The 21,325-nt window shown below is 44.2% G+C and overlaps 1 protein-coding gene across 3 annotated transcripts in view; it reads left to right on the forward strand.

Annotated features, from left to right (window-relative positions):
• Positions 1-10,303: 10,303 nt before the first annotated feature.
• The window catches only part of GRHL1 (grainyhead like transcription factor 1), a 65,800-nt gene continuing 54,778 nt past the window's right edge, over positions 10,304-21,325 (forward strand). For 2 of the 3 annotated variants that reach the window (XM_063125153.1, XM_063125155.1), the window contains exon 1: positions 12,212-12,453. In XM_063125153.1, coding sequence (XP_062981223.1) covers positions 12,407-12,453 — 47 coding nt within the window. In that variant the 5' untranslated portion in view covers positions 12,212-12,406. Of the gene's footprint in view, positions 10,398-12,211; positions 12,454-21,325 lie in introns of those variants that run through there. The other variant, XM_063125154.1, reaches the window with a different exon arrangement.

The raw sequence follows: 21,325 nt of genomic DNA on the forward strand, positions 1-21,325 counted from the left end.
TACACAGTTAAAAACAAATTAAACCATGATCCAAGTTAAAACAATATATAATTTAAAAGCAATAGATACAGTTAAAACAGTTACAACAATGTGCCAGTGAATTTTACCATCAAAGGCTTTGTTAAAATGTTTTTACTTGGCGTCGAAATGAAATCAATGTTGGCACCAATCGGGCCTCCAAGGGGAGGGCATTCCACAGTCGGGGTGCCACCACAGAGAAAGCCCTCTCCCTTGTCCCATCATAACGTATATGTTGCATTGGTGGGATGCGGAGAAGGGTTCCTCCAACAGATCTAAGGTCTCAGGCAGGCATATATAAGGAAAGGCACTCTCTCAAGTATCGAGGTCCCAAGCCGTTTAGAGCTTTAAACGTCATTACCAGCACCTTGAATTCTGACCGGAAGTGTATAGGCAGCCAGTGCAGTTCCTTTAAGACTGGTGTTATGTGGGCTCTGTAAGATGTACCCGCCAGCAGTCTAGCTGCTGCATTTTGCACTAGCTGCAACTTCCACGTTGTCTTCAAGGGCAGCCCCATGTAGAGTGCATTGCAGTAGTCTAATCGGGAAGTTACCAGTGCATGCACTACTGTGGCTAGGTTGTCCCTGTCCAGGAAAGGCCATAGCTGGTGGATCAGCCAAAGCTGACCCCAAGTACTCCATGCCACAGAGTCCACCTGGGCCTCCAGTGACAATGATGGATCTAGGAGTACTCCCAAGCTACGTACCTGCTCCTTCAGAGGGAGCGCCACCTCATCCAGAACAGGCCGCTTACCCAATTCCCGGACTCAGGAACCACCAATCCACAGCGCTTCTGTCTTATCAGGATTCAGCTTCAGTTTATTGGCCCTCATCCAGCCCATTACAGCCTCCAGGCACTGGTCCAGCACCTTCACAGCCCCAACTGACTCCGACGACAAGGAGAAGTAGAGCTGAGTATCATCAGCATACTGATGGCACCCAAACCCCAAGCCCCTAACGACCTCACCCAATGGCTTCATATAGATGTTGAACAGTATGAGGGACAGAATAGAACCCTGTGGTACCCCACAGCTTAATTGCCATGGGATGGAACAGGAATCCCCCAATACCACTCTCTGGGATCGGTCCCACAAGTAGGAGCGGAACCACTGAAACACAGTGCCTCCTACTCCCATCTCGCAGAGCCGACCCAGTAAGATACCATGATCACTGGTATGAAAAGCCGCCGAGAGATCCAGAAAGATCAACAGGGTAGCACTCCCCCTGTCTTTCACCCAGAGTAGGTCGTCAGTCAGAGCCACCAAGGCTGTTTCAGTGCCGTGCCCTGGCCTGAAACAGCATGGGGGACAGAATAGAACCCTGTGGCACCCCATAACGAAGCACAACAGAAGGCCAGTTCATGTTTCAAAAGATGGACCCTTCCATTTCTGGAAGATGGACCCTTCCATTAATTATACCTTTTTGTAATGTTTGACAGGTATTTGGTTGTCTCAAGATATGCAGCAAATGTGTAGATAGGAAGGACTAACTTCAGACTTTTCAGAAGATATAGTAGTAGTATTTTTTATTTATTTAGTTATGAGCAAATTTAGCTCTCAATTTCCTGGCTGCCAGCACAGATGCACAAATATGCCAGGTAACATTTTTATTACTAAACACCAGAAATCATATAAATTCATTAGGTGTAATAAAATTCTTACAGAGCCTAAACTCAAGCAAATATTTTTCATGTGGATTCTTATAAAAAGGACATTGGGTAATGGATAATATCTTCAGGAATGGTTTTAACAAGAGAGACACTGAGCTTTATCATACCAGCGTTATACTGTGCAATCACTGCGAATTGCATGCAAAGGACTCAGAAGTTTTCCACCTTATAATCTGCTTTGATTGTGAAGTACTCCCATGCATCCTGCCTTAATTGTGCTATAGATTCGCCGTATTTAGCCCCTACTTTTTGAGCGTATCTTCCGAGCCGCCACTGGGGTGCAGGAGCAGGATTTTAAAGAAATGCTTACATTTGCATATGCTTTAAAGATAAAGACACCAACATTGGCACAGTAACAGATATTAGAGAGAGCTTTAAGCATACCAAATTTGAATTGATTTGGGTCATCCGTTGATTTTTTTTACATTTCCCCCTTTAAACTCACTTCCTGGTATGCAAAGATATTTTTTATTTATTTATTTATTTATTTATTACATTTTTATACCGCCCAATAGCCAAAGCTCTCTGGGTGGTTCACAAAAATTAAAACCACAATAAAACAACCAACAGGTTAAAAGCACAATTATAAAATACAGTATAAAAAGCACAACCAAGATAAAACCACGCAGCAAAATTGATATAAGATTAAAATACAGAGTTAAAACAGTAAAATTTAAGTTAAAATTAAGTGTTAAAATACTGAAAGAATAAAAAGGTCTTCAGCTGGCGACGAAAGCAGTACAGTGTAGGCGCCAGGCAGACCTCTCTGGGGAGCTCATTCCACAACTGGGGTGCCACAGCGGAGAAAGCCCTCCTCCTAGTAGCCACCTGCCTCACTTCCTTTGGCAGGGACTCACGGAGAAGGACCCCTGAGGATGACCTTAAGGTCTGGGCAGGTACATATGGGAGGAGGCGTTCCTTCAAATAACCTGGCCCCAAACCATTTAGGGCTTTAAATGTCAATACCAGCACTTTGAATTGGGCCCGGACCTGGACTGGCAGCCAATGAAGTTGTAAAAGGACTGGCGTAATGTGATCTCGCCGGCCAGTCCCTGTTAGTAAAAGGGCTGCCCTATTTTGTACCAGCTGAAGCTTCCGGACCGTTTTCAAAGGCAGCCCCACGTATAACGCATTGCAGTAATCCAAGCGAGAGGTTATCAGAGCATGGATAACTGTAGCTAGGCTATCTCTGTCCAGATAAGGGCGTAGTTGGTACATCAACCTAAGCTGATAAAAGGTGCTCTTTGCCACTGAGTTCACCTGTGCCTCAAGTGACAGTTCTGGATCCAAGAGATCCAAGAGTTATTATTTATTATTTATTTATTTATTTATTTATTTATTTATTTATTTATTTAGCACCATCAGTGTATATGGTGCTGTACAGAGTAAAACAATAAAATAGCAAAACCCTGCCGCATAGGCTTACATTCTAATAGAATTATAATAAAACAATAAGAAGGATCGCTGTCGCCCGGTAGCAAAATCAACCACGAAAGCTTAGTGCTACTGGGATAATCCGAGGGAAGCAGGCTGCTAACCCTTTTGCAGCAAATGGTTAGTGAGTGTGTTTAAACCGTGGTTATGTAGCCACCATAGATACGAATGGGTCATACGATGTGTTAAATCAAGCCATGGTTCACATGACACGCTAAGCCATAATGTTTAGCTCAAAACGCTTAACCATTGTGGCTTAGTGTGTCAACTGAACAGGGTCTATAAAAGCATTCCTATGCAGAGCTACAGTAGCAAGATGCAAATAACTAACTTTCTGACGATCTGATTGCAAAAATTATACCTACACTGGAAACACAGTGATCTTTTCTGTAAGGTATGAAGCAGCCCTGACCATTTACGGCCTTCATCCTGTGGCTGTAGGCATTTCAGTAAATCTCCATAAGACTTAAAGAGCAATAAACTGCATGATAAAATTCAATAGAGAACCCACAACAATGACAACAGCAGCAACTGCAAATTAAATCATCTTAACACCCCAGTCTTACCCAAGTGTGGTGAGGATAAATAAGATAAGTCTTAAACCACGAAGAAATGCCAAAGATGCAGAAACAATGAGTAACAGACAGAGAATGCTGCATTTGAAAAGGTCCTTTTGGGCCACAGTAAATGCTTTACAGCTCCCCCCCCCCACATTTATTTAATGTTTTGTTACATTTATATCCCACCTTTCCTGCAAGGAGCCCAAGGTGGCATACATTATCCTCTTCCTCTCAATGTTATCCTTGCCACAATCCTGTGAGGGAAGTTTGGCTGAGAGTCTGTGACTGGCCCAAAGTCACCCAGCGAGCTTCATGGCTGAGTAGGGACTAGAACCCAGATCTCACGAGTCCCAGTCCACTCTAACTACTGCACCACACTGGTAGATGAGCTGTTCAGTAGCTTAAGCCTACTGCTGGCTCTGTGTGCTCTACAAGCAGTCAGCAAGTATGAAGAGGCCGATGATCACAGCGTTTCAGGCAGCAGTGCCATCAGGACAAGATTGTGGGGCAGATGTCAAGGGATCCCCTCAACAGAATTAGCAGAGTGCTCTGAAATGCAACCAGGCTGGCTTACTATATTTTGAAGTAAGTGAAGTAATACACATGACCATCTCAAGAGGATGTGCGTGTCCCTATGAGACCATTACACCCAGAGTCTAAAATTACCTAAGTAACCGTATCATTGATCTAAGCCCCTTGATCACTGTTTCCCAGAGAGCCCACTAGAACTTCCGGTGGTAGCAAGGTAGCATTTAGCACCAAACAACCATGGGAGCAACGGTTGTACCCCAGTGGAGTTCCAGCTTACATCCAAAGTCAAATAATAGTGGAAATACTGAAAGGGCAGCAGCAGCACCTGCCTGCCGCAAATCTTAGCCCTAAAGCCTAGGGCTGCCTTCCCCAACCTGGTGCTCTCCAGATATTTTAGATGTTAACTCCCAGCAGTCCCAGTCAGCATAGCCAATGCTCAGGGATGATGGGAGAAGGCTGGCATAGATGGAGGCAAGACAGGCAGGGAGAAGGACCGACTACCCAAAGGGGGGGGGCAGAACATACGAGGGCCTGAGAAAACAGCAGGGTGGTGAAAGGGAAGGGGGTGGGATCATAGAATTACTCGGACATGTTGGTCCAGAAGAGCAAATGGAATAGAGGGAGCCAGAGAGGACAGGTAGAGGGAGAGAAAGGAAAGGCTTCACCTCAAGGCATCCTCTCTCACCTTTGGGTGGAATTCAGCTTGTAACAGCGGACAGGGTTTGAAATGGTCATCCCACCTTCCCCAACCCAGCACCCACCAGATGTGATGGACTACAGAACCCAGCATCTCCTGCCAGGGAGGCTGGGAGTTGTATTCTAATACACCAGGATGGCACCAGGTTGAAGAAAGCTGAGTTAGGATAAAGTCATAAGATAATTAACTTGCCAAACTTTTTTCTTCTTTTTTTTAAAAAAAAAACTTGACTGCTTCTGCTTCTCCAGTCTTCATAGGAATCCTTGTCCCTACCAAGTGATTTGAAATAGCCAGCCAAATCTTTTGCAACAGATAACACCTGTACTGTTAGATCTTGTATGCCTAACAAAATAAAGGGCTTTTCTCAACTCCAGGGTAATTTGAGCAGTGTTACAAGCCTTTTACATCTGACTGGCCCATGAGTCAGTCATGCCCCAACCACCCTGTATATGCAGCATTAGGAGTGTTTCTTCCCTGGAATCAACTACGTGAACTGTGTCACTGCTGAATCATTCAGGCCACAGCAGCAGTAATATGGGAATATCAACCTACATTCTAATTTAAAATCCACAGTTGAGTAATGCCTTGATTACGACCAACAACCAACCAAAATCTCTCCGTGTGTGCATGTGGTGCTGTTTTTTTCTTTTTTACATTCTAACATTTTCTTTAAATTGATTAAGAAGCATGCCTATGGAATTGGAGGCTGGCTGGCTTTGGAATTGAAAACAAGAAAGCAAAGGCAATTCAAGACACACACCCCTCTCTTATCCTGGCTTCCATAAGAGCTCTTTAATCCTGTGAAAAGGTTCTCATTCCTCCTCCCCTTCCTCCCACAGCTTGTATGTTCTCTTTAAAAAAACCACCCCTATGTAGATTTCAGGATAAGTTCCTGTAGATTTTGTTTCTGTCACTGAAATGTGAAGAAGCCTTGCCTCCACTTTAATGGAGAGGCAGCCTATGCATACTCAGCCCAGGAAATGGCTTGCGTACAAGAAAGCATCTCAGATTTAATACCACTGTAGAAATGGGAACGTTGGCTTGTATCCAGTGGTGGCTTTGTGCTAGCATCCAGTGTTTGCTGAGGCTCCCTCACTAATGCATATTCCATTTACTATGGTTCCAGAGGGCCTCCGGATCTAGAGGAACAGCTTTTCAGGGATCCAAGAAAACTGGGTGCCCCCACTTGCATGGGCAGAAATGCATTTCACAAGCAGAAAAAGCACCATGGGATACAACTGAACATATGTGAAAATTGTATTACAGTAGAACATGGATCTGACTCTGCAAAAAAAACTTGATAAGCCAAAATTTGGGTATCCAAACCTTACTTCTGGCTAAGGCTGAATCCCCTTTGGCACTGTAAACAGCATTCCTGTTTATCCAATTTCTGATGATCAAATTTTCCAGACCTCTCCAGGTCCAGAAACCTGCTATATTCTTAACATAGTTAGAAAGTAAATTATTGAGTTTAGATGGATAAGAGCACACTTCTGAACATGTCTACACAGAAGTAAGCCAAATTGAGCTTACACACCTAGTTGTGAGTATAGGATTACAACCTAATTCCTTATAGTCTGCCATTTCTTCTGGACATGCAGTAGGAATTATTTTGGACAGGCTGCAGTCCCAAAATTACATAGCCACGTGTATGATGATTCTCTACGTGTGTATGCCCTAGAATAGGGTGACCATATGAAAAGGAGGATAGGACTCCTGTATCTTTAACAGTTGCATAGAAAAAGGAATTTCAGCAGGTGTCATTTGTATATATGGAGAACCTGGTGAAATTCCCTCTTCATCACAACAGTTAAAGCTGCAGGAGCTATACTAGAGTGACCAGATACAAAAGAACACAGAGATCCTGCAGCTTTAGGTGTTGTGATGAAGAGGGAATTTCACCAGGTTCTCCAGGCATACAAATGACACCTGCTGAAATTCCCTTTTCTTCACAACTGTTAAAGATACAGGGGCCCTGTCCTCCTTTTCATATGGTCAAACTACCCTAGATGGGAGTGCAGGTCCTCTTTCAGTCTGAATTCCATTTTGGAGAAGTTCCCCAGGGGCTGCATTCTGGTGGTGGGTGGGGCCAAAGGAAAAGGGGGCATGGCCAAGGGCAAAACAAAAAATACCAACATGTCCCCCTTGTCTTATGGTCACCCTAATACAGTTACAGTGCAATCCTGTACATGTCTACTCAAATGTAAGCCAGATAAGTAAGTACAAGACTGTAGACTTACTTCAGAGTAAGTGGCAATGTACTCAGTGGAGCTAACTTTTGAGTAAACATGCCTACACATGGCTGCACTGCCACTGCATATTGTTTGGGATTATAGCCTAAAATACACTGGATTGAAAAGGAGAGTAACATATTTTCGGCAGAAGCCATATGAAGTTACTCCTACAAGCTTTGTTTTCAATTGCACTATTGCTTAAGATTCCTACAGTAAGCAAGCATAATATATTTTATTGCATAAATTCATTCTAGGCAGGCTTTTGACATCTTGCCTCGTGACATGTTGGAGAAATGAGGTTTAGTTGCTACTATATCATAAAATGGATACTTAAGTGGTTAGGAAGCTGTTCTGAAAGGGGAGCAATTAATGGAATGAGGTCAGGGAACAAAGCACGTGGCAAGCAAGGTTCTATTGGGGCCACTCTATCCTAAATCAATTGCTATTCAACATTTTTATTAAAAGAAATAGGATAAAATGGCAGAGAACGTACGAACAAAAACTACTTTGCTCCATAGTGCTTCCTCCATTTTTTCAACACCTCAGTGTTGAAAAAATGCACGAACACAGCACTGTGTGCCTAATGCACACATGTGTTTCATCATGTGTACATATAGCAAGAAATCCTGACTGGTCCATCTTAGGAACCTGGCATCTCCATTAGCTGAAAGTTTCGATGGAAGAGAATATCTCACCAGGTGGTCCATCATGGTACTTTTCTACTTTCACAGTGCATTGTACAAAACACCTACTGATGCGGCCAATAGTGAAAATGAGACAGAACATACAAGTATAGACTTAGGGGGATGGAAGCAACCATTGCAAAGCTTAGAGTATCATATAACATTATGGGTGTTCTGGAAAAAAAACCTGTAATCCAACATGAATGTTCTCTTCCCATTCTTTAAGGTGGTTCCAGATCAGGGGTCTGGAAACAAAACCCTGTGAAGGGAGACTGAAAGAACTGGGCATGTTTAGCTTAGAGAAAAGAAGACTGAGGGGAGACATGATAGCACTCTTCAAATATTTGAAAGGTTGTCACACAGAGGAAGGCCAGGATCTCTTCTCAACCATCCTAGAGTGCAGGACATGGAATAATGGGCTTAAGTTACAGGAAGCCCAATTCTGGCTGGACATCAGGAAAAACTTCCTGACTCTAAGAGTAGTACGACAATGGAACCAATGACCCAGGGAGGTCGTGGGCTCTCCTACACTAGAGGCATTCAAGAGGCAGCTGGACAACCATCTGTCAGGGATGCTTTAGGGTGGATTCCTGCATTGAGCAGGGGGTTGGACTCGATGGCCTTATAGGCCCCTTCCAACTCTACTATTCTATGATTCTATGTAACAAGTTTTTATTAATTTTCCAGTATACTTACACTTGCCTCAACTTCATAATACCTACAATCTACTTCAGTGTGGACTTGGGAGGAAGAATATGAGAAACCGAAATGCTGTTTTAAATTTTGGGCTTACTTGTATTCATCTGGTCTTTGGCTGTAATAATGAGAGAAACCACGGAGCTGAGACACGAGAGAATGTCGTGTGCAAATACAAACGTGGCATAACTGAAATAAAATGCTGAATTGTGTGTTTGTGAGGAGCCATCCACGATGTACGCTTTGGGGGTATTAGTCCCTCATTCATGAGCAGCCCTAGCCTAGTCATATCTCAACAGTCATATTGTGAAAAGTGCAGATGATCAAGTGAGAATATGGGACACTCATGTTCAATTCTGATTTTAACTATGATACTCAACTTAGGCAAGTCCCATACCTAATCCACCTCACAGGGTGGTTTGGGGGAAAAGCAGCATTGTAAAGCACATGGTAGGCTAATTTATTATGTCATAAGCTGTTCATTTTATCAGATGCACATAGTGCTATCCTGAGTTCCAAGCCTCTGATAAAATGATCTGTAGTTCACAACAATTTATGCCATAATAAATCTGTTAAGCCTTTAAGGTGCCACAAGACTCTTTGTCTTTTTTTGTATTGCACCAGATTGCCTTTTTGGAGCCAAGTCAAAACAATTGCATTGTAACTTTATATTATTTCTACTGCTTTCCTAAGGCATTTTATTTCTCTGTCTTTTATTGTGGTCTCATTTTTACTGGAGCAGAAGAAAACATTTTTTTTAAATGTAGGATTTAGAATCTAGGTAGAACTTGTTCGATGTACCTGAACCACTTTCAAAGGCTGATCAAGTGAAAAGGTGAGTTGTCTGGGATCACTGCGACAGGACATCATTTGCCACCCCCTGTAGCCTTCCCTGTTCCGAGTTTAGTTGCAATCCCCACAGGCGTTGGGTGGGGGTTAATGAGTTTTCCCTGCAATCAAATGGTGCCCCTTATTGTAATGCAAAGTATTTGGCGGTCATCTTGAATGGGCAAGAAGACCCATTAGCTTTCCAAAAGAACCACTCCTAGAAGATGAAAACGCCTAGCATTGTTTTGTTGACATGGTTCAACCCAGCATTTTTGGACTCTCCTTGGAGGCATGCCTATAGGCCACTGTCATGATGAGCGCCTACATTTCAAAACTGACCACTGAATACAATACGGGAAACGGATTTGGACTCTATTGAACCAAGTGAGGTTAAAAAACCCAACAACCACCACCTTTGGAAGGAATGGTTAATCGCCGCACCACGGCAAAGCACCAAGCTAGACCTTTAATAGGGAGCGCGGGGTGGGGACAATCACCTGACGGGTCCCTCCTGCTCGTGTCCTGCTCTAGCGGAGGCCGCAGAGGGAGTCAGGGAGAGAAGGAGGCGCCTTTGGACCCCGCCGCCGGTCGCGTGAGCCTCGCTCCAGCGCCGGATGGAGTCCCCCGCAGGGTCCGGCGCGGCAGCGAACGCAGCAACACCCAGCGTTCCATTTGGAACTCTGCGACGCCGCCAGGCGCCGCCCTCTTCCCGAGGTTCCTCCAATCAGGCGTGGCGCTAGGGCGTCGCTCAGCGGGGGTTCCATCCCACCCACCGACAACCTGCCGCCAACAGCCAATCGGAAGCGGGGCGCCGCCGCGAGTCCACCTGCGACTCCCGGGAGCCACCTGAGCGAGCGAGAAAAGCCGACAAAACCCGTTTGTGCGGCGGGCTGTGCGCGCGCGCTCTTCCTCTCTCTCTCCCTTGGCTCGTCTCGCCTCTTCCCTCATCCCCTCCCCAGTTGCCCGGGCCTCAGCCAGGTCCCGTCCCAACCCGCCAGGCCAGTTCTGCCACCCACTGACTGCCAGACATGACACAAGAGTACGACAAGTAAGTGATCGAGCTGGGCAGACTGGAAGGAGGAGAGGGAAAGGGGGTGAGTCCGGGCAGGTCCGACCGGTGCTTCTGCCCCTAACCCACACCCCACCCCCTCCTCTTCTGTGGGATTTCATCCCCTGACACGCTTCCTACTGCTTCTGCTGCTGTTGCGAATGGGGATCGAGAGGGAGGAGGGGGCTCATACGACCTGACGACCCGTGTACGGCTGGGGTAGAACCTCGGCCATGCCCGGTCTCCAGGAGCGGGGAAATGCAGCGCAAAACGTAGGTGGGTGGGTGGTTCCTCCGCTCCCCCCCCCCCATTGTGGTAGCTGAGTAGTGGGGAAGGGTCATTAAAGACGATTTTGCCTCTCCCCCCGCTCCCCTTCACCGCGATCTCCCATACTTAAGAAGCAATGGACTGAGCAGTCGGGTTCAATTAATCCGGAGCAACTGCCTCTCGCATTTCAACCATAAAGGCGGAGTGGAGTCTTCACTTCGTCGTAAACTTACGCAGAAAAATAATGGAATCTTAAATGAGCCGCCGAAGTTCTTTTGAGCGGGTAGTGGGAGAGAGAGAGTAACTGACGCGTGTTCAGGAGACTCGGATGTGCGCTGCTGAGGGCAGCCTTTTGTCAGATCCCCAAAAGTTCTCCACAAAAAAATGATCGTGATCCTCTGTGTGTGTGTGTGTGTGTGTGTGTTCCGTTTACTTGTGACACCTGTGCCTGCTGCTGCGACTGGGCTGCGCAACGCGAGCGAGTCTCTTTCTCTGTTCTACCCGGTCTTCGCCTCCGCGCGTTGCCTCTCGCGGATCGCGCCAGTCCGCCTGCCCGCAGCGGGCGGTGTCCCTCTCTGGTCCCGAAACTGGCGGTGCGCGCGTCTCCGTGGCTCGTTCTCCAGAAAAGCGGGCTTGTTCTTTTTCCATTTTATTGACCATCAGAGCAATTCCCTTTTCGGCTGCCGGGAATGCGCTCTCGCTTGGATCGACCTCATTCAAACTGAGAGCCAGAGGCTGGGCAGGTTGACTCGGACGTAAGCCCCGCTGAGTTTAGAGGAGCTGGTCGTGTGCAAAGGACTGTAGTCCGAACGGGTGTGTGTGTCTCTGCTGTGTTGTACACACATAGGGTTGCTGGGTGTTAGATCATTTAAAGCCCCGATGGTTTGAACGGGGTGGGGTGGGGACATGTCTCATTCTTCCGCTGAAATCAAATGGGACTGAAATGCTTAACTTTGGCTGGATCCTGCAGGAATTTACTACCGCCTTTCCTTTATCTAGACCGGGCACTTGAGTATATGCGGCCCTTCGCACTGGCCACACTCTAGAGGGCTGTATGCGGGGAGGCGTGGAAAGTTTTGGGTTCCCTGACTCTGGGCTTTTTTTGCGCGCGCACGCATGCTTATGCTTACGTTCTGGGTACGCTTGGCCAAGTCAGCTCACCCATCCCCTTAATCATTCTGGTGCTTCTGTTTTTATTGTCCTCTTTCCACTTGAAACCACAGCTGAGAAGAACTTTGGCTTTGAAACTCGACACTTCTGCTGAGGCGCTGGTCACCCCCGCCCCCCCATCTCCTCCTCCTCCCTCTCTTTATTGCTGAGTGGTGACGAATGATCACTTGTCTGTCAGGAGGAGCTTCAAGTCTCCACCTTTCAAGAACAACAAAAAACCCCACAGAGGTGGTTCCAGTCCAGACCCCTTCACCTTGCCCACGGCACTCTCTCTCTCTCGTTTTGATTGCTTTCTCTCCTGCGGGAACCTGACAGGCTGCGTCTGCTACTTCTTGCCACTTATTTGAAGACAAGCATAAGAGCTGAGCAATGAAGGAGCTCCCTCAATTGAGGCATCATTACTTGAGTCACGCCTAAGGTTTTTTTTTTTAATGGCTTGCATACGGTTGCTCTAATTGTAATGAGATTTTGCTGTGCGTTTAGACTCTGGTGTACTATCAGACCCTGATGTGCAGATTTAGTCTGTGGATACCAGAAAGCCCCCACTTAATGTCCTGTTGGAGAAGGGACTGATGGATTTTTATGAAACGCATCCTCCAGGGAAGGTGGATTTGTCCAGGTAATCCGATGTATTCTTCCAGCAATTAGGGGGACGGGTGTGTGTGTGTGTGTGTGTGTGTTTGCGATGGAGAAGGAGGGGATGAGAGAGTTGGAGTGATAGGTAACACCTAGCACAGTCTTTCTTTCAGTTTTCATTGGTTGTATGTGTGATGGCTGCCTTTAAAATGCTGGATCATCTATTGCTGGTAATATTAGACTGTAAGTTGTGGGTCTGGCTTTTTGTATGTTGTGCACAAAGCAAATTTGCAGCCTTCTTAACTCTGGCCGTTTTTCAGAACTGATTCTTAACTCTGTGTCAGCTGAGGAACTTGAGAAGGCAATAGAACCATATCTGATACAATTTAATATCAAAGCATATTAGATCTTGGTTAGGGTTCTAATTGTAATGCTTCCTATGGGAAGGACCTTTGGAGAAACCATCGTCTTCTGGCTTAGAAGTTCTAAATCAATTCTGGTGCTTCGTTAAACTTAATGCCCTGGAAGTTAGTCGAGGGCAGTAAGGCTGATCAGCCAAGTGCTGAATATATATGGACGCTGGCACATGGTCCTCTTCCTGCTTGGCAGCATAGGCGTCATCTAGCTGCCAGTGTGACTTGGAAATAGAGTAAAAGCATCCCTTCACAAGAGGGCATTCAGCTGCACTCAGGTGTATAAGAGTCTCTGTGTTCTAGCTAAAAGCTGGGGAACAGCTATTGTAGAACCTTTGGAGTATACGTGTGTGTGCTTATCTAATGCATTGAAGTTGGATGGCAGAGGTAACGCTTGTTGTGGTAACTGCACACTTGACTTCCTTAGAACTGAAGTGTGGTTTCCTGTAAGTTCCCACTAAGAAAAGGTATCCTATCCTTCACTGAAGCGAGTGCAGCAGTGTGAAGTTTGCTGTATTTGCTATGGGTGTCTTAGTTACAGCACAATCTTATGCATGTATACTCAGAAGTAAGTCCCACCATGATCACATGGAGCTTACTCCCAAGTAAATGTGCATAGGATTGCAGGCTTAGTCAAATATTTGGGGTGGGGGTTGGAAGGAGGGAGGTAATAATTATTTCAAATCACGTAATTTTACATGCTGCTTTTAGTTTAAAAGTAATTAATCTTGTAGTGGCTACTACCAATGGGAGAAGTGCTGATCCCTAATATCATGAGTTCAGAAGTTTTCTTCTTCTTTACAGAGATCTGCACTGCAGAGCATAGTAGGTGTTAATAAGAGAGACTTGTATCATTTATATAGCCCCCAAATGGGACAGTTTGCCAGGATGTTTTCTAAGCTATTATGAAATTTTGCTCCAATAGATAAGTTTAAGGGTTTGTGACCAGAGTTTGTAGAACGCCTCTTCATATATGAATTTGTCCAGCTCCTAATGTTCAGTTGTATCAGAACTCAGAATGTCAAGTAAACTTCTGCAAATGCACGGTCAGCTTTCAGAACAATTCTTGCTAAATCTCTTTGATTACATTGAAAAGACTCAATCTGACCACCCAACCAACCAGCCTTTTGTTAGGCAAGTGTCTTTTCTACGTTCACTCCATTATTTCTTGCAAATGTTTTGTGTAATTGCTGTTACCATCTTCATATAAAGCCCTCTCTGGTTCCCAGGTAAGTTACTGTTGGGGAGGGATTGAATTTCCAAATGGCTCTCTGCCATTACCAAAGCTCTTGGAGCTCTTAATTGTGCAAACATTTTAAAGGAAAAAAAACTATTCTTTAGAAAAATCTGCCAGCCTTCTACCTCCACCCCTCAACAGCCCAGTTAGTCTGTAAAAGCCGCCAAGTCAACAAAATTCTTGTGAAACTGGTCTAAATCGGCCTTCTCCAACCTGCTGCCATCCAGGTGTTTTGGCCCTCAACTCCCATCAGTCTCAGCCACCATTTAGAATAGTTGTCGTCTAAAACATCTGGAGGGTACCAGGTTGGGGAGGACTGGTGTAAGCAAACAATATGTGCTACTAAGCATTACTGGTCAAGGAGGTGGACCACAGCTTTCCTAAAGCAGATGATTGATCAACCAAGGACCTGTTCAGACAACACACTAAGCCATGGTTAGGCTGCTACCCCTTTTGCAGCAAATGGTTAGTGAGCATAGTTAAACTGTGGTTATGTAGCCGCCGTGGTTAGGAATGGTTGACATGACACACGAAGTCATAATGTTTAGCTCAAAATGCTTAACCATCGTGGCTTAGCGTGTCATCTGAACAGGGTCTAATAGTGCAATCCTATGCATGTCTACTCAGAAGTAAGTCCCATTGCTTATTCCTAAGTAAGTGGGCATAGAACTGCAGCATAAATGTTCTTTAATTGTTTAGTTTCCCAAAAGCTATTCCTGATTAGCTTTCAGACAGAGTGCTCCTAGCGCTACCAATGAGAAGGCATTGTGAAGCTATTCCATCTTTTTTTCCTTAACAGATTTTCTGCAGTAAGACTAAAGACAGAAGAAGCTGTGGGAAAGCATGGGAGGCTTCCAAGTAGAAAATGACATCATTCCTCCCCCTCCCCTGTAAAATTCCATGATTTTGATGGGTGATGGAGCAATGAAAACCTCACCTGGAAACATCCCAGCTCTGTGTTATAACTATAGTATCCCTGCAGTACACAGAGCGCTTACTGTTGTAATGTCCCCCTGTCCTTTTGTGTGTGCGTGCGTGCAAGTTATTCAAGCAGAAAATAGACCTGTAGCTATGAAGTAATTACAGGCACGATAGAAGACTTATTTCCAGGTCTTGCTAAACACCATTTAGTGTATGCACAGTTCACTGTGCCCATAGACTCTTCAGAATCTAAAACGTGACACAAGGCACACACACATATATTTCACTGTCTTTTTCAGAAAACACAGTCTCATTTCCCTAAAAGAACCTGCAGCTCTGTTAAAGGATTGAGTTACTGCCAAACCCTGTGCTTTGTCGATAGCTCTCAATAATTCTTTCCACACTCCTTTTAAACTGAGCTAGATTACCTTTAAGGCATTTGTACATTTTATTCAGGGGTGTTGCAATGAGAAAAGAGACCTAAGAAAAACACACGGTTGGGGTTTGCCAGGTTTTCATAGCTGTTCAACTTTGTATCTGAATGGTGGTGTTTTTTTCTATTTCTTTTTCCCCTTTGCCCTTTTAAAGCTGACCTCTTCTCAATGATTCCGCATCTTCCTCCTGATCGCCTGCTCCCTCTGCTGCTGGGGACATCTTAGGGCTGCTTCACTCCATAACGTTTTTAAACCCAGATATTACTTCTGTGTATAAAAAATTGCATGTATCCTGTGTGTCATGTGATGATGAGCACACACATGTCCACATCAGAACCTGATCTTGACTGGCATGTTTGTGGGGCAAAATAGACACATGTGTACTTGGTGCATGTTACAAGGACATGCATTTCTCATGTAGGAAACACCTTTTATGCTATTCAAGGATGAACTCTAGTAGGCCTTGCTTAGGGATAAACTGAACGCTATGTTAAATATGTAGTATGTGACTGATCCTGCACATTTTGCATTAACACTTTTATTCAGGTTTTTAACAATTATTACAAACTACATACACATTTAAAGTCAGAACAGCAATAAAATGAAATAAAACCATACAAAAACATAACAATACAATAATGTATCATTACACATAGTTCTAGGTCTGCTGACCAGATATCTGCATGTTTGTCTGGACAAAGCTATTGGTGGTAATAAACAATTCCAAAAGTTGCAGGAGTTGTGAGACTTTGACTGAGTTCAGACAACATGATAACCAATGGTGGTTTAAATAGTCGATGGTTGGTTATTTAACCCTCCATGGGTTATCATGTTGCATGGAGGAGTTTTTTAATCAACGGTTGGTTATTTGGCTGAAATAACAAATGCAAATAATCAATGCTGGGCAGAGTTGGATATTTGAATCACCATTGTTTATCGTGTTGTGTGGAGGGCACTGTTGGTTATTTCTTCAGCCACTGTTGGTTATTTTGTCAACCACAGAGTTGCAAGGCAAGAGCAGTCAAAGTAGTGGTTGCTGCTCTAGTCCAGCTGGCTGGATAGATTTTCGGCAGCAATGGCTTATGGGATATTAGCAGGAGGATTGAGGGGGAAGAGAGGGCGGCGGATGAGTGAGTCAATTCAGCATGGACTAATAGGCAACTCAACACTGATTCTAATCCACACTATGGTTGATTATTATCATGTTGTGTGGGGAGTACCCCCTAGATAAACAACTGTTGAGTTGATTATTACCCCAGCATTAACTATTGTTTTGTCTGAATGCAGCTGTCCAATATGTTATAGATGAGGGTGGATTTGTCTTTTGAGCCTTAGATTATTAGTCTTTTTGCTGCCATGAGGGTTTGTACCATCCATTTGCTATGCCCACCTGCTAGTTTCCATCCACTTGGGTCATAGTTCAGGATGTCCTTGATTTCCAGATCCTCACCATTTTGTTTACTTTAATGAGGGGGGGCTGGATCAGGACCATTAGAGAGGTTTAAATCAATGGAGCCAACTGCAATAGTGCCAATTGAGTCCCCCCCCCCCCCCGTGTGTGTGTGTGTGTGTGTGTGTGTGTGTGGAATTTGGTGTGGGGAGTGGCTGGATGGGAATCTTTAAACCTCCCCTACCTGCGCACAATGGTCCCAATCCAAATCAGGGCCCCTTGTGCTTATGTTAATGTAAACCAAATGGTAAGGATCAGTTCCACACTATGTATAATTTGTAGTTTAGCCCTTAGACTTAAAGAATTCAACATAAGTAATAATTCTACTGGTGTATGGACCGTGCCATAAGCAGCAGTAGGAGGTGAGTTGAGGAATCTTGCCTGGGAGTCAGAGTCTGGAGAACTGTTGTTACTCAGGCAAAGTCTTACCTTAGAGAGTATTTCCTGTCTGGGTGGGCCCAGTGGGCAGCCTGGATGGGCAAGGCCAGTCCAGAGCCTAAGAATACTTTACTGGCCAGGAAAGATGCAGTGTTAATGTGACCCATTTATTACTTTTCTCTCCCATCCTTTCTCTAAGGAGTTCAGGATGCTGTACTACAGGTTCTCTCTCTTCACCCTCATTTTCTTCTCACAACAATCCTGTGAGGTAGGTGAAGCTGAGAGGTAGTAACTGGCCAAAGGTCACCCAGTGAGTGTCATAGCTGAACAAGAACTTGAGTTTGGGTCTCCCTGCTCCTAGGCAGACACTCTAACCACTACACCATGCTGCTTCTTTTAAGCAGGCATTGGGATCATGTGTTCATACAGGGGCCCTTATCACAGAGCTGAGAATGGTTGTGGCTATTTGACTGTACACTTGGAGCCAAACCTAGACTTCTTCATATGTAATATGTGAAATAGTCCTACGTCAGTACTTAAAAGCAACTTCAACTTTTGCTTGTTATTTGCATATGGCTGGTCTATATTCACAACTAATGTTAACTTTACAGAGTGTGCTGGAAATACTTGGATTAAATAATCTGTGTTTACAATATACCTTGACTAGATTGGTGCCTGTTAAAATATTATATATGGTGTTAACTTGTGTGTAGGTTTGAATGGGTTGTTGTAATGCCTAGGGTAATAAATCTGGTTGCATTGTCTTAGCTAAATTAATTCTAAATTGATTGTAGTGCAGTGTCTATTGCTGGCAGGCTGAGGCACTGGGTTCAGATCCCTGTTAACTGTGAATCTCTAGGCTTGGTCACTGGACAAATTCTTTGCCTAATCTATTAATCACTGGGCAGTTTTGATGTAAATGAGAACAGCTGTAAACTGCCAGCCTGCCTTTCCCTTACTAACCTGTCCGGTCACTGAGGTCATTAGATGGCATGCTCCTGGTGGTTCCACATGGACCTATGGCCTGACTAGAATTCACCAGGAGAAGAGCCTTTTGTGTGGTGCCCCCCCTTTTTTTTTTGGAACTCCCTGCCCCTGGAGGTCTGGCCAACATTCTGTTATTTTAGGGGGGCTCCTGAAAACAGCTTTTTCCCAGGAAGTCTTCTTTGGTTTAACAGCCGCAGTTTAATGCACATTCAATTTTTAAAAATAGTAATTATAATATTGTGTTTTATTCTTTTTATCTTTGTATCATGTATTTCTTATTGTTCACTGCTTGGTAATCTGTTTAGATGTGGAGTGGTATACAAAAGTTGTAATTAATTAATAAGTAAATAAGCTACTAGAGAAATAATGTGTCTTATCCATGAGCAGATATTTGTTTGGGGCTGTAGTGGGCTACAGAACAATATTTTTCTCCAGTTGTTTTATCAAGTAAAACCAACATTAATAGCTTTTATATTGTATTTTATATCATGGTTTTATACTGTTGTTTTATGCTTTGAATGGTTTGAATTTTTGTGAACCGCCCAGAGAGGTCCGGCTATTGGGTGGTATAGAAATGCAATCAATCAATCAATCAATCAATCAAATAGTTGCATTCTCATCGAAGAAGGCAGAAGGAGAAGGAAAGAAAACAAAGTTTCCTCTTCTCTATTACGAAATCAGGGGTTTGTGAAGGAACTGTGTGTACACTATTTCACAGATAGCACATTAATTTTGGGAATTTCTGCTGACTGTATGGGCAGAGCTGTCAGCTTTCAAATTAAGGGTGTCAAAACTGTGACTCCGAGACCCTGCCTATATTTCTAAACAGGACAGACTATAGCTGCTCCTCCTCTTTTGCTTGCTGTAGCAAGTAGGACTCTAGTTTTACCACATAGCAGGCCAGGGAGGAGTATAGGTAGGTGAAGGGCCTAGAAGGAATGGGGTGGGAGGCATTGTGGCTGTTTCCTCTCTTACTGTCTCGGAACCCAGAACCCTATTAATCTCCAAGTTGTGATCTTCAAATATAAATCTCTCCGTTCTGGATCTGTGAAAATCTCCCTCCATGTAGGGTGCAATCCTATGAACGTTTAGGATTTAATTCTGTCTAAACATGCATAGGATTGTGCCCTTGGAGTCTGGACTGTAATTTGCGGGAGTCCTCCAATTTTGCATCATTTCATTTCTCTTCCACTCCATCTCATTTCAAAAATCCTAATCGTAGCCTAATATATAGTTTAATGAGGCAGGAACAGTCCCTTCTTTCAACAAAGCATTTGTCACTAATGAAATGTACATCCTTCTTGGAAGTCATTTGTGTTTTGAAGAGTTGTCAGAAGACAGTCTCCTATTTCAAGGGCTGGACAGCCCAAGTCTGGTTTAAAGAACCATTAGAAGGAAGAGTAGGGTTGCCCATCAAGTTAGTAGCACATGGAGAACAGACTGAGCAGTCACACAGGTCATCTGCTCACACTCTTCTCTAGTTTGGTGTGTTGCGTTCCTATTTAAATGATGGCCGTTCTTTCTAAATGTGCATCAAGACATATTAAAAATGAGTACAAGCACATTTTTGTCCTCTTTTTCTTGTTGATGCCTTTCCTTCTTTTTGGCGGTGGCCACCCTAAATGTAAGCAAAGGGCAGTGTCTAAGGCCGCTTGTGCGCCAGCAAGACCCACTGCTAGCGCCACAAGAAGCCAGTGTCTAATGCTCGTGCGCCAGGAAGGCCCACTGCCAGTGCAACAGGAAGCCAGCGGTTCCTAAAGCAACTGGAAATGAGCTGAAACACTTATTTCCAGAATGGGACAGGTCAGCGGACATAGCAGAAGGGAGCAGTGCTGACCTCCCATTCAGAAACAAGCATTTTGTTTCTGGAGTTGCCCTAGGAAGCACGCATTTCCTCTTGTGCTTGTGGTGGGGTCCCGCGGGTGCAACATTGAATACTTGCCAATGTGACCAGATTCCTGGAGTTTGTGGTGTAAGGATCAAGTTTGCAAGTAGCTGGCTTCCTTTAGCATCAGCAACTGAAACTCATCCAAGCAGTTGTTACCAAAGGAGGCCAAGCACAGACTCCGTAGCATTCAGTGTAGCATCTAGTGTGGTGGTTTCCATAAATGTCTTCCCAGAAGAGCCGACCAGCAGAATATTGCTTTTGTTTGGGACCTGTTTATTGGCGGAAGTACCTCTCACTGTAGAGGGATCCTCTGGGCTGTTTGTATGTCAGGGATGAGGGAAGCAAAATGCCTTTGCTTTGTGATCCACCCATAAGAGTCCTGGATTCCAGAGACAGGCCTGTATTCCTCCAGAGTGACAAAATAGAAAGTGCTGTGGCATGAGCTTTTATGAGCAACCTTGTTCTTTTCATATGCATGAAGTGAACTGAGAATGTGGTAGGTACCTGCAGAAAGTGTAGAGTAAGGATAAAACTGATGGTTTCTGTTTTTCTTGTTGTTGTTGCTTCAAGGACTGATGCTATCTTGTGTTTGTGTGTCTCCACCCTTCCCAGCAATCTTTTAAGCAAAACTCAAATTCTGTCTTAAATACTAACTAAGCTTTGTGTATGCTCAAGGAAAACTGTGTTTTAACTGGTTTAAAGCCAGCTCAGGCAGTATTGATTCATCAGCTGCAACAAAGTCGGTGTTGGGCAATTCCTTGCAAATAGCATTGTAAAAATTACATTTTGCCTAAAAATATTCTATTTTAAATCTATTTATTTGTTACATTTATATCTTGCCTTTCCACCAAAAAAGCCACTCAAGGCAACTAACAACAATAAAACGCAGAATTAGAAACATCTTAAGTTAAACCTAAAATAAAAGCAAACCAATTAAAAGCACCATGAAAGAAGCAACAATAGAGAAATAGCACCCAACCAGTTAAAAACAACAACTCCTTTCAGAGATGGTCCTCATGTTAGACTGGGGCTAGTCTTGAATGAGATCTTGGCCAAAGCTAACCTTTTAGATACCGCTGGTGGTGGACATAATGCAACTGAACAAGCTTGCTTATATGCATACGATTTCAGTGTAAGTGTATTTACTGAGCTAAGTAAGTAGACGAGCCACTGATGAGTTGATCCAACATTGCTCTACCTAATGGAT

This window comes from Elgaria multicarinata, chromosome 4 (genome assembly GCF_023053635.1).
Source record: "Elgaria multicarinata webbii isolate HBS135686 ecotype San Diego chromosome 4, rElgMul1.1.pri, whole genome shotgun sequence".
Taxonomy (NCBI): Eukaryota; Metazoa; Chordata; class Lepidosauria; order Squamata; family Anguidae; genus Elgaria; species Elgaria multicarinata.